This window comes from Labrus bergylta, chromosome 9 (assembly GCF_963930695.1).
Source record: "Labrus bergylta chromosome 9, fLabBer1.1, whole genome shotgun sequence".
NCBI lineage: Eukaryota > Metazoa > Chordata > Actinopteri > Labriformes > Labridae > Labrus > Labrus bergylta.
This window is the reverse complement of record NC_089203.1, coordinates 16,346,912-16,360,810: the sequence shown is the minus strand read 5'-3', so window position 1 is coordinate 16,360,810 and position 13,899 is coordinate 16,346,912. Positions and strand designations below refer to the sequence as shown.

Genomic DNA, 13,899 nt, shown 5'->3' with positions numbered 1-13,899 from the left:
AATTGACATGGTTTGCAAGTATGAACATGTGTGTCAGTGACAATGCCATTAATTTTAACTGTCTTCATATGTCTTCTGTTTTTAATTGTAATTGTATAAACAATAAACGGCCAAAAAACTCCTCATGGATGATTTAAGTGACCACAAGGAATCGTGTTATATTTAAGTAATGGCTGAATCATCAGCATGAAGTCTAACCTTTTAATGTTTATACCATTATCAGACAGTTGGTACAAAACATGACCTTGGGTAACCCACTCTAGATGTTTTCAATATCTGGGAAATGCAATTTAGAAAAACGATGTCTCAATGATTGAACTTCATTCATTTCAAATTTTACAACAGCAATTTTGTCTGCTGATATTTATTTCTTAAAAATGGTATCTATCTAAAATTATCTATTTTGTCTTGGGGATGTGTTCGATTGGCACTTGTGTGTTTTGCAAACTATGCTCTTTTGTGTGAGGGCACTCTCTTAACTCAGTGAGATGGGCGAGAGAATCAGCTCACTGCAGTCAGGTGCCTGTGACTGATTGGCTTTGATTAAGCCCAGGTGTGGGTGTCATATATATATTGTCTCCAGTGCTTTGGTCTGACTCATTATCTTACCTTCAGAGGTAGTGAGAGGTTCTCCCTGTGTTCTCTCTGGTAGTGTTTGTGTGTATGTCTGAAAAACAAACAAAACTTTTCTGTGTGATTTCCTATCTATTGCCAGTATCTCAGAGTGTAGGTAGTTTCCAGTCAGCTGCTTGGCAGCAGTGGTGAAGTTCAAAATTTTCTGTGCGCTATTTAGTTTAGGAAGCTAATTTTGGTTCCGTACTATTTCTTTTTTTTTTTCCTCTCTCCTCTATCGCTTGTGATCTTTGTGGTTATCCTTCTGGGGTAACTTTAAGACAGCCTTTGGTCTGCACCTGCATCTCCCTCCCTTTCCCGACAATTTGGAAGGAAGCATTTACTGCACATTCAAAGTTGTTTTGTTGAATATTTTGTCTCTCCTACATGAAAATCGCAGTGAGACTTTTTTCTCATTACTGCACTCATCTCTCATTTTACTACAACAGAGAATGCAGATTGGTTTAACAGATGATAGGAAATTATAGGACATCCATGCAGTTTGTCATGTTGTGTGTCATTCTTATGCATTGAACAAATGCAGTGATGATGACCTTGGCCTGCTTTAGAGGTTGTGTAATGACTGATTGCCTTATGTGATAAGGTCAACTTAGTACATAGACAGTCTGTCAAAAAAAGATCCCAACATAAGCTAATCTAAATTTGAATATGTAACACGGTTTAGTAGAGACGACTGTTGAAATGTGCTGTTTTTATTGGTGAATATAATTGGGTCGTATGAAAAAAAGCTCTTGTCTTATTGCAAAGTGTGGTACATCATGAATATCAAGCCAATGAAAACTGTGGGTCATCGAATGTTACCAGTGTTGTTTCATTAACTTTTAAGTTAAACAACATTTTTCGAGCTGTGATGTTATTATAGAAGTCCAGTATGTCATTCATTTTTTATATTTTTATCAACTATCTACTCAACAACACTGCACATTTGCGTACATTTTGATGGAATGGCATACAGGTCTTGGCTCTCAATGTAGTGCTAGATAATAGTTTTTTGTTTTATTTTCAGTTTGTTAAAGTAGTACATTAAAGAAGTCCCAATTGGTAATTGTAGATCTTTTAGCTTGTGCATTATTTTCCTCAGATAAGTATCATAGGAATTACTTACTGACGCTGTTTCCTCCTTTCTAGATCCTTGCTTGTTTAAAACTTTCTCTCTGATGCTCATCACTTTTGGATAAAAGCGGGTCTGCTAAATGAATTGTAGAATTGTATTAGTTGATTTTGGTGTTACAGGCATATTCTTCACCAGCTTCAGCTTGAGTCAAAAGTGTTTTTCAACTTACAACTCGTAAACACAAGAGGGTATATTGAATATCTTGAGCACTTTTAAACTATTTTTACACTCGCACTGTGTTTTTCACCCCCTGAATTAACTAGTCTCATTCATGTTTACCTCATTGTCAGGCTTGTCTCTATACTTTGAAACACTGAAACACAACTAAGGAGATGGTTAATGGTTAATACCAAGTAATAGCTGTCCATTTTGTGTCCATTAGTTTGCTTTTTTTAGGGTGCTATTTCCAATTTACATTTTTATGCAGCTAGGGAGAATGTTGGTTCACACTATATGGATACATATATGTATACAGTATATAGGCAATACGAATGATGTCTCGTTCATTTATTACCTATATATTTAACGCTCTCATGGATGGTGTCATTGTAATTATTTTTTGTGTGAAGTACATTTATTTTAGCCTTGATGATGACAGTGTGATGCTGTAAATGTGTTTCAGAGTGCTATAACTGCTTTACACTCTTGGTGTCACTGTGCACCAACAAAGATTTAAAGTGACTCCGTCTTCCTTCTTCTTTTCCACCATTGCAACGCTTTATTGTGAAGCGGTGTGTTTGTCGAGGAAGGACAATATAAATGCCCTACATTGGGATGATAATCGGATCGTAAACTACCCCGAGGAGAACAACTATCTGTAATCACTGTGGAATAACTGGACAGAGAAGGATGACTGCCTGGTCGATTATGTGGAATATTGAGCACAGAGGATTTCCTCTGAATCGCTATTGTGTTTTTGTCCTTTTCATCGGCCTGCATTTTGTGTGTGGAGATGTGAGTTACTCCATTGCGGAGGAGATGAAACGCGGGTCAGTGATTGGTAATATAGCCAAAGATCTGGGCCTGGGGATCGCCACACTTTCCTCGCGTAAAGCTCGCATTGATACAGACAGGAACGACAAACGGTATTGTGAAATAAATCTGAGCACCGGAGAGCTGATTTTGGCTGACAGGATTGACAGGGAAGGTCTGTGTGGTAAAAAAGCGAGTTGTGTTTTAAAAGAGGAGCTTGTTTTGGAAAACCCGTTGGAGCTTCATCGTATCAGTATTCATGTACAAGATATAAATGACAACGCCCCACACTTTAGTGAAGACATGATTTCGTTCGAAATAAGAGAATCAGCGGTCAAAGGAGCCAAATTCTTACTCACTGAAGCCTATGACGTGGATATCGGCACAAACACTGTGCAGCGATACAATTTACAAAATAACGAGCATTTCACCATTAATGTAGATTCAGTTGCAGGTGGAAGAAAACACTCCGAATTGGTTTTGGTGAACGAACTAGACCGAGAGCAAGATAAAGAATTTAAATTGGTCCTGACAGCTTTAGATGGAGGCTCTCCTCAGAGATCAGGAACTGCGATCATACACGTCACTGTACTGGATGCTAATGATAACTCCCCCGTGTTTGGCCAGTCCGTTTATCAAGCCAGTGTGCCCGAAAACGCAGCTATTGATACAGTAGTTGTAACAGTGAGCGCCACTGACGCAGACGAGGGACCCAATGGTGATATCACTTACAATTTCGATCATGCATCTGATGACCATGACTCTCTCTTTTCTCTTGATCAAAAGTCAGGCGAGATAAGAGTCATCGGTTCTGTCGATTTTGAAACGGAGACATCATTTGAACTGCGAGTAAGAGCAAAAGACGGACCTGGTCTTACCTCGTACTGTACAGTAATTATGGCTGTCACGGATATAAATGACAACCCACCTGTTATTAGCTTGAAATCACTGACTAACCCCATACCTGAGAACGTGTCACCTGGTACAGAGGTGGGCATCATTAACGTGCAGGATAGAGACTCAGAGATTAACGGACAGGTCCGCTGCTCCATTCAGCAAAATGTCCCTTTTAAATTGGTTCCTTCTATTAAAAACTATTATTCTGTGGTGAGCACAGGACAACTGGACCGTGAACTAGTGTCTGATTACAACATTACAATCACTGCCACTGACGAGGGCTCTCCACCTCTGTCCTCCTCTAAAACTGTTCAGTTATCTGTAGCAGACATCAACGACAACCCACCTGTGTTTGAGGAACAGTCGTACAGCGCATATGTGAGTGAAAATAACAAACCTGGCTCCACTTTATGTTCCGTTAGTGCTCGAGACCCCGACTGGAGACAGAACGGTACAGTGGTTTATTCTCTGTTATCCGGTGAGGTGAACGGTGCCCCGGTGTCCTCCTATGTGTCAGTGAACGGAGACACGGGGGTGATCCACGCTGTGAGGTCGTTTGATTATGAACAGTTCAGGAACTTTAAAGTGCACGTGATGGCTAGAGACAACGGTTCTCCTCCGCTCAGCAGCAACGTGACCGTGAGTGTGTTCATATCGGATGTGAATGACAACTCTCCTCAGATACTGTACCCCGCCCCGGAGGGCAACTCCTTCATGACCGAGCTGGTCCCCAAAGCTGCACACGGAGGCTCTCTGGTGTCCAAAGTGATAGCGGTGGACGCGGACTCCGGACAGAACGCCTGGCTGTCCTATCATATAGTGAAATCCACTGATCCGGGACTTTTCACTATTGGTGTCCACAGCGGAGAGATCAGGACCCAGCGGGACATTTCTGAGTCTGACAGCATGAAACAGAACCTTATTGTGTCAGTGAAAGATAACGGACAGCCCTCTCTGTCTGCCACCTGTTCCATGTATTTACTGATTTCTGATAACTTGGCTGAGGTGCCAGAACTGAAGGACATTTCTTATGATGAGAAGAACTCCAAACTGACCTCTTATCTGATCATCGCGCTGGTGTGTGTGTCCACCTTTTTTCTGACCTTCATCATCATCATCATGGGTGTGAGGTTTTGTCGCAGGAGAAAGCCCAGACTGTTGTTTGACGGAGCAGTCGCCATCCCCAGCGCTTATCTTCCTCCTAATTACGCAGATGTTGACGGCACAGGAACTTTACGCAGCGCTTACAATTATGACACCTACCTGACAACAGGGTCTCGAACCAGTGACTTTAAGTTTGTGTCATCTTACAATGACAACACACTGCCTGCTGACCAGACTCTGAGGAAAAGTCCTACAGACTTTGTTGACGTTTTTGGAGACTGTGATGACTCTCCTGAGGTAGGAATCGTGTTATGACTGCATTTTTCTCATCTTCCTAAAGTAGCCTTCCTCGTAGTTTGTTGAATTTTTTTTACTTTTCTTTTTGTCGTGGTGTTGGCATCAACTTAATTGGAATTGTATTGGTCTTAGTTTTTTTTTTACTCACAGGTAAGCTTGGTTCCTGTAGAATATGGATGACAGCTTTTTTCCAGTAATTTTTTTTTTTTTAACTTTATTCATGAACATTCAAACATCAAAGTCTAATATTTGCTTTCTGGTTTCTAATTAAGTTGTGTTTTTTCATGCCTCACAGCCAGTTATTTTTGCTCCTTTATAACGTTCTCTCCTGCTTGTCCCAGAATGCAACTTGCACACTGTCACATATTGGCATTATGATATTTAATACATTAAGGCTATCACTTTCTTGGCATGATTGGGCCTCAATTTCTGCAAACTCTATTTTCTTTCTCTGTACCAAACCAATACTTTTTCATTTTAACGTCTAGTGAGTATCGCTGTCCTTGGTGCTGAACTTCTTTTGACGCTGTGATTCATGAGGGAGTTTTCCTCTGTCTGTTTGCTCCGGTTACCTCCTTTGCTTTATTGCTTTGTCGAAGCTTTTCCCTACCTTTCACAAGGGAGGTGAAAACTGTCTTAAGAAATATGATTTTCTGTACTTTCCTTTGCCATGTATAGAAAGCTTATCACTGTTTTTTTTTTTTCATGAAATCACCTCTCCCTTATTTTTGTAGTATAGTTGAAAAAGGAACTATTTGATGTCCGAAACAATCACAAGATAGTCTTTCTCGAAACATAGTTACAACAATGTCATGGTTTTTTTTATTGTTTTTTTTATTAAATGAAGGAGTAGGGAATGGGTCTATTTTCTAAATATTCAAAGAAAATGAATCTATCTCCCTGTTATACCTTATACATACTCATGGTGTCGGTGTATACCAGCACACGAGCGGTCATAGTCATTCCCCTCCCTTCAGTCTCCATGTAGATTACCCTGCTATTGTAACGCTGTTGGCAACAGACGCTTCGTGTAGGTGCGCTACATTTCCTTATTTGTTAAGACAAATTTCGAAACCGTCGCTGATTTAGTGTGGATTGCTTGGCCCTATATTTTCAGTGTGTTTGAACTGTCTTGCAGTAACAATGGGATACAGCAGTTCTGTGCTGCGTTACGGCCTTGCTGTTATTTTGTTCGTCCTCCACCCCGTCTATGGAGACGTGAGCTACTCTATCCCGGAGGAAATGAAACGTGGATCTGTAATTGGAAATATCGCGAAGGATCTGGGACTTAAATCTGGCACACTATCTGCTCGCAAGGCTCGCATTGACACCGAGGATAACAGTGTTAAGTACTGCGGCATGAATCTCAATACAGGAGACTTGATCGTACAAGAAAGGATTGACAGAGAAGGGCTTTGTGCGAAACGAGCATCGTGTGTTCTGAAACAGGAACTCGTTTTGGAAAATCCTTTAGAAGTGCACCGTATTAATATCCGTGTTCAAGATATCAACGACAATTCACCCCAATTTACAGATGATTCACTTAGAATTGAAATTCGAGAATCGGCAGTCAAGGGTGCACGTTTTCTCCTCGGAGAGGCACACGATGGAGACATCGGAGAAAATGCTGTTCAGGGCTATACTCTTCAGCAGAATGATCATTTTAATTTAAATATAAACGCGAAAGCAGGGGATCGAAAGTACTGTGAATTAGTTTTAGACAAAGAATTAGACCGAGAAGAAAAAAGAGAGCTCATGTTATTGCTTACAGCATTTGATGGAGGCTCTCCTCGGAGATCAGGGACTGTAGTCATACATGTCACTGTACTGGATGCTAATGATAACGCCCCAGTGTTCAGTCAGACCGTTTATGAAGCCAGTCTTCCTGAAAACTCTCCTTTAGACACATTGGTAATCACAGTCAGTGCTACTGATGCAGACGAAGGTTTAAATGGTGAAATAACTTATGGATTTGATCATGTTTCAGATGAAAAGAACAACGTTTTTTCTTTAGATCCTAAATCAGGAGAGGTGAGAGTAGCTGTAGCAATTGATTATGAAAAAGAGTCTTCCTATGAAGTGCAGATAAGCGCCAAAGATGGTCTTGGATTAGTTTCATACGCGACGTTGATAATAGATGTGACTGACATAAATGACAACGCTCCTCTTATATACCTTAAATCACTGACTAACCCCGTACCTGAGAACGTGTCACCTGGTACAGAGGTGGGCATCATTAACGTGCAGGATAGAGACTCTGAGACTAACAGACAGGTCCGCTGCTCCATTCAGCAAAATGTCCCTTTTAAGTTGGTTCCTTCTATTAAAAACTATTATTCTGTGGTGAGCACAGGACAACTGGACCGTGAACTAGTGTCTGATTACAACATTACAATCACTGCCACTGACGAGGGCTCTCCACCTCTGTCCTCGTCTAAAACTGTTCAGTTATCTGTAGCAGACATCAACGACAACCCACCTGTGTTTGAGGAACAGTCGTACAGCGCATATGTGAGTGAAAATAACAAACCTGGCTCCACGTTATGTTCCGTTAGTGCTCGAGACCCCGACTGGAGACAGAACGGTACAGTGGTTTATTCTCTGTTATCCGGTGAGGTGAACGGTGCCCCGGTGTCCTCCTATGTGTCTGTGAACGGAGACACGGGGGTGATCCACGCTGTGAGGTCGTTTGATTATGAACAGTTCAGGAACTTTAAAGTGCACGTGATGGCCAGAGACAACGGTTCTCCTCCACTCAGCAGCAACGTGACCGTGAGTGTGTTCATATCGGATGTGAATGATAACTCTCCTCAGATACTGTACCCCGCCCCGGAGGGCAACTCCTTCATGACCGAGCTGGTCCCCAAAGCTGCACACGGAGGCTCTCTGGTGTCCAAAGTGATAGCGGTGGACGCGGACTCCGGACAGAACGCCTGGCTGTCCTATCATATAGTGAAATCCACTGATCCGGGACTTTTCACTATTGGTGTCCACAGCGGAGAGATCAGGACCCAGCGGGACATTTCTGAGTCTGACAGCATGAAACAGAACCTTATTGTGTCAGTGAAAGATAACGGACAGCCCTCTCTGTCTGCCACCTGTTCCATGTATTTACTGATTTCTGATAACTTGGCTGAGGTGCCAGAACTGAAGGACATTTCTTATGATGAGAAGAACTCCAAACTGACCTCTTATCTGATCATCGCGCTGGTGTGTGTGTCCACCTTTTTTCTGACCTTCATCATCATCATCATGGGTGTGAGGTTTTGTCGCAGGAGAAAGCCCAGACTGTTGTTTGACGGAGCAGTCGCCATCCCCAGCGCTTATCTTCCTCCTAATTACGCAGATGTTGACGGCACAGGAACTTTACGCAGCGCTTACAATTATGACGCCTACCTGACGACAGGGTCTCGAACCAGTGACTTTAAGTTTGTGTCATCTTACAATGACAACACACTGCCTGCTGACCAGACTCTGAGGAAAAGTCCTACAGACTTTGCTGATGTTTTTGGAGACTGTGATGACTCTCCTGAGGTAAGACAATCAAATACATCAACTTGTGTTTTCAAACAGAAGAACATGCATCCGTGTTTTTCTGGCTTTTTTTGTGGAATGAAATTGACTTCATTTTTTCTCAATATTTTCCAACAGTTGGTATATGCTGGATACATCATTGTTGCCATCACTTAAAACAAATCACAATTTTTGGACGGGAAGGCAGGCATGTGGCCGATGAAGCTGTCTCGAGTTCATGTTTTTTATACTCATGCTGCACTTTTTCGATGCTTGCTTCATCTTTATTACAGTTATTGCCTCATTTTTTACAAGAGTGACAGACAAGTGAAATATGGTCTCAAAGTTGAAAACCCTTAATTTGTTGATCGTTTCCCTGATTTTGTTTTGGAAATGTATTGAAGATGAACCTTTGAATCTTGTAGCTTTTGGTCTCGGGACTTTTAGCTCTGAGTAAGATTGTTCAGAAATATGATACGTGTGCACTGTTACCTGGTTCTGATGGGCCTTTCTACATTTTATTGTCATGGATAACACATGTGAATGTAATTTTCTAAATATCATAAATCAGGATCAGTCCATGTCCTGGTCTTTAGTAACTTTTATACTTTTGAGTCGACTGCCAAAAATAATTTTCTCATTGTTAATTTAGAAGTAACCCATAGTTAATTATTTTGTTTGTCAATACTTTCTCTATATATTTCTGGTCTTACTCCCATAATCAGCATCCCTCAAAGTTGTAGCTGTTGCACAAAGGAATTGCTTGTCAATAGGCAAGGCAGGCAACTGCTTGGGGCCCTAAGCCAGTTGGGGGCCTCAAACGGCTGACAAACTTCAAAGCACAGCCGTGGCTTGAAATGTGCCCCTATGTGGGTTCCATCTTGTATCACTCACTCTTGATGCCCTGCTAAGCATCACATGCATTATTGCTGTGAAAACTAAAATTTGCCAATGAAGTAAAATTAAGAGGAATTAAAAGGAAAACAATAACTAATGCTGGTTGGAGGGGCCCCCAATAAATATTGCCTTGGTCCCCAAATACCCTAGAATCGCCACTGCCGTTGCATTCTTACCTCATGAATTTGCTCTTGGTATTTGTAGTGTAGTATTTTACTGTCAATTCTTGCTTCTTTTCATCCCCAAACTTGTTGAATATTATATACACATAGGACCCTTTACCCCGTGTGAAAGTTGTTGAGAGAAATTGTGTCCTGCAGTTAAATCATCTGATCTGGTTTTTCACTTACGCAATTGTTTATCTGACCTCATTGTTTCTCTCTTTAAGCTTATGAGATGTCAGTGAGAAGAATTTTCTGTAAGTCTGAAATCAATCCAAACTTCAGTAACACTTTTTTGGGCAGTTTCTCTAAGTACAAATATTATTCCTCAATACTTAAATGGTTTCTTGGAAAAATGAATACTTTTATTTTAGATATGACCTTTAATGTTTAATATGGTTTTACTTTGACATTAACGTTCGCCGTGTATACTGTTGTTTATAACAGTGCATTTTATGCGACTTGCTACACGTGAAAGTATGCAATTCATCGAGGAGACTCACGATGTCGCTGTTCACCAGCAGTAGTACATACTGTGTCAACATCCACCCACTGCTGTCGACGCGTATGAGACTGAAGGTGCTGCAATTGATAGTCCAGTGAGTCAGAGGCTCGGTCTATGGTCGTATTGGTATTGGTTTAAGTCCTTTATTTTTTGGCTCTATTCCTGTACTCGGACCAGGAAAGTGTTACTGTTTCGGATCGTTGTAATGATGGCTTTCACGGGACTGACACCACAAAGCTGGGCTGTTGGTTTACTGCTATTTTCCTTGCATTTTTCTTATGGAGATATAAGCTATTCTTTTCCTGAGGAGATGAGAAGCGGATCCGTGATCGGAAATATCGCCAAAGATTTGGGTCTCGACACGAGCAGACTATCCGCTCGAAAAGCTCGCATAGACACCGAAGAGGGCAACAAACGTTACTGTAACATAAACCTCCGTAACGGGGACCTGAGTGTTGTTGAGAGGATCGACCGAGAAGGCCTTTGTGGAGACAAAGCATCCTGCGTCTTAAAACAAGAGCTCATGTTAGAGAATCCGTTAGAATTGCATCGAATTAGTCTACATGTGCAGGATATAAACGATAACTCTCCGCAGTTTAATAGCGAATTGATCCAGATAGATATAAGTGAATCGGCGGATAAGGGAGCTCGTTTTCCCATTGAAGAAGCACATGATGCGGATGTAGGCAAATATTCAGTCCAGACCTACAATCTCCAGAAGAATGAACATTTTATTTTGGGCGTTGGAACACATTCTGTGGAGCTTGTCCTTAACCAAGAGCTTGACCGCGAAAAATTAAAAGAAATCAATGTACTTCTTACTGCTTTGGATGGAGGCTCTCCTCAGAAATCAGGTACAGTAGTTATTCACGTCACTGTCCTAGATGCTAACGATAACGTACCAGTGTTCAGCCAGACCGTTTATAAAGCCAGTCTGCCTGAAAATTCTCCGCTGGGTACAGTTGTTCTGACAGTGAGTGCCACTGATGCAGATGAGGGATTGAATGGAGACGTTACATATGATTTTGGACACATTTCAGATGATATGAAGTCAATCTTTAGCATAGATCACAAGACAGGTGAACTGAAATTGACAGCAACAATTGATTTTGAAACGGCATCATCATATGAACTGCGCGTCACAGCAAAAGATGGTTTGGGTTTAACCTCATACGCCAAAGTTATTATAGATGTTACTGATATAAACGACAACGCTCCGGTAATATATCTAAAATCACTGACTAACCCCATACCTGAGAACGTGTCACCTGGTACAGAGGTGGGCATCATTAACGTGCAGGATAGAGACTCTGAGACTAACAGGCAGGTACGCTGCTCCATTCAGCAAAATGTCCCTTTTAAGTTGGTTCCTTCTATTAAAAACTATTATTCTGTGGTGAGCACAGGACAACTGGACCGTGAACTAGTGTCTGATTACAACATTACAATCACTGCCACTGACGAGGGCTCTCCACCTCTGTCCTCCTCTAAAACTGTTCAGTTATCTGTAGCAGACATCAACGACAACCCACCTGTGTTTGAGGAACAGTCGTACAGCGCATATGTGAGTGAAAATAACAAACCTGGCTCCACTTTATGTTCCGTTAGTGCTCGAGACCCCGACTGGAGACAGAACGGTACAGTGGTTTATTCTCTGTTATCCGGTGAGGTGAACGGTGCCCCGGTGTCCTCCTATGTGTCAGTGAACGGAGACACGGGGGTGATCCACGCTGTGAGGTCGTTTGATTATGAACAGTTCAGGAGCTTTAAAGTGCACGTGATGGCCAGAGACAACGGTTCTCCTCCGCTCAGCAGCAACGTGACCGTGAGTGTGTTCATATCGGATGTGAATGATAACTCTCCTCAGATACTGTACCCCGCCCCGGAGGGCAACTCCTTCATGACTGAGCTGGTCCCCAAAGCTGCACACGGAGGCTCTCTGGTGTCCAAAGTGATAGCGGTGGACGCGGACTCCGGACAGAACGCCTGGCTGTCCTATCATATAGTGAAATCCACTGATCCGGGACTTTTCACTATTGGTGTCCACAGCGGAGAGATCAGGACCCAGCGGGACATTTCTGAGTCTGACAACATGAAACAGAACCTTATTGTGTCAGTGAAAGATAACGGACAGCCCTCTCTGTCTGCCACCTGTTCCATGTATTTACTGATTTCTGATAACTTGGCTGAGGTGCCAGAACTGAAGGACATTTCTTATGATGAGAAGAACTCCAAACTGACCTCTTATCTGATCATCGCGCTGGTGTGTGTGTCCACCTTTTTTCTGACCTTCATCATCATCATCATGGGTGTGAGGTTTTGTCGCAGGAGAAAGCCCAGACTGCTGTTTGACGGAGCAGTCGCCATCCCCAGCGCTTATCTTCCTCCTAATTACGCAGATGTTGACGGCACAGGAACTTTACGCAGCGCTTACAATTATGACGCCTACCTGACGACAGGGTCTCGAACCAGTGACTTTAAGTTTGTGTCATCTTACAATGACAACACACTGCCAGCTGACCAGACTCTGAGGAAAAGTCCTACAGACTTTGCTGATGTTTTTGGAGACTGTGATGATTCTCCTGAGGTAGGAACCTACTTCAATTGACAACTTTTGCTTAATGTCTTTTTGAAGCACTCCTCATTGTTTCTTTAGACTTTTGTACTCTTTCTTTCGTTGTGTTGTGATAGCAGTTCATTTCGACTTGATTTGTTGGAAGTTTAAAACAACAAGTTAAGGTGGTCCTTGAAGAACGTACTAGATTACAGCTTTTTCTGGTATAATTGTTGTTGATCTGTTTTTACTTTAAAAATGTTTCCTGAAAATCAAATCCTTTTTAAATATATTTCTGAATAAATACACCTCTATTCATGCCCACCACACCATCTCTTCCTTCTCTCCTTCTATTTGTAGCATGCACACAAACACACACACACTTGGGTTGAACTCCTCTGAAATACAGTCATTTACTTGCAATTAAAATCACAAGTTGGACAGTAATGTATTTTGCTCTAACGGTACATGAATGTCTCTTGACTTTTGAGTTGCCATTTCAATGTTCAGTAAGTTGAGCTGTCCGTGGTGCTGAAGTCCATTTGATGTGGTGATGCAGTTTTGAGCTGGTAAACCTCTGTGGTTTCAGTTTTTGTTTCTGCTGTTGCTTTCCTTTTGCTAAATGTATTTTCCTAAATACCTTTAATCCAACTAAAGCAAGATGAAATCTTGACGATTTGGTCTTGCATGAAGCAATTTGAATTTTCTTGTTGCTGTAATGTTCCATATTAGTAAACTTGGCTTGCCTGGCCCTACTCTTTCCTTGGTCCTGAATTTTTTGGATTTGCTTATTTCTTTTTGAGATAGTTCACTTCTGTTCTAAACATATTCCTCCTAATTTTCACATTTGGTCTCAGTGAATTTGTTTGTTTATAGATTTCAATACAAATGTCAATTTTTAAATTTGGCTTTTGTTTCCAAAATGTGTATATCGTTGCCCTATTCTGGTGTCATTGGAAGTTTCTCTTTTGGAGTGATAATTGCTAGAATTTGATTACTGCTTTCTTTAAATCGGATGCGGACTAGAACAATATAAATGATTAAAAATGGAGCCTATGTCTTAATTGTTTTGTTTCAGTGATGCACCGCTTGCCGAGATAGTCCATGTATATATTTGTATTTTTTGACAAGCCTTTTGGTTGAATAAGTCTTGATGTCCCTCACATGAAGTGGGTGTTTTTGTTGATTGCGTAGAATAAGCAAACATGTTGCCTCAGATAACTTCAAATAAAGTTCTGGTTTATAAATTAGA

The 13,899-nt window shown here is 41.5% G+C and overlaps 4 protein-coding genes across 19 annotated transcripts in view; all 4 read left to right on the top strand.

Annotated features, from left to right (window-relative positions):
* LOC109979913 (protocadherin gamma-A11-like) overlaps positions 1-13,899 on the top strand; it is a 312,688-nt gene that overhangs the window by 32,279 nt on the left and 266,510 nt on the right. The gene's annotated exons all lie outside the window — the stretch shown is intronic.
* On the top strand, positions 2,456-5,035 carry LOC136179998 (protocadherin beta-15-like). The gene has a single exon (XM_065959040.1). It carries the CDS (start codon positions 2,597-2,599, stop codon positions 5,033-5,035), a length of 2,439 nt encoding a protein of 812 aa, XP_065815112.1. The 5' UTR covers positions 2,456-2,596.
* LOC109990487 (protocadherin beta-15-like) lies at positions 5,846-8,707 on the top strand. The gene is made up of 2 exons (XM_065959039.1): positions 5,846-8,551; positions 8,669-8,707. Exons 1-2 carry the CDS (start codon positions 6,161-6,163, stop codon positions 8,705-8,707), a joined length of 2,430 nt encoding a protein of 809 aa, XP_065815111.1. The 5' UTR covers positions 5,846-6,160.
* On the top strand, positions 10,198-13,878 carry LOC109990490 (protocadherin gamma-A11-like). Its single transcript, XM_020642631.2, has one exon. It carries the CDS (start codon positions 10,299-10,301, stop codon positions 12,699-12,701), a length of 2,403 nt encoding a protein of 800 aa, XP_020498287.2. The 5' UTR covers positions 10,198-10,298; the 3' UTR covers positions 12,702-13,878.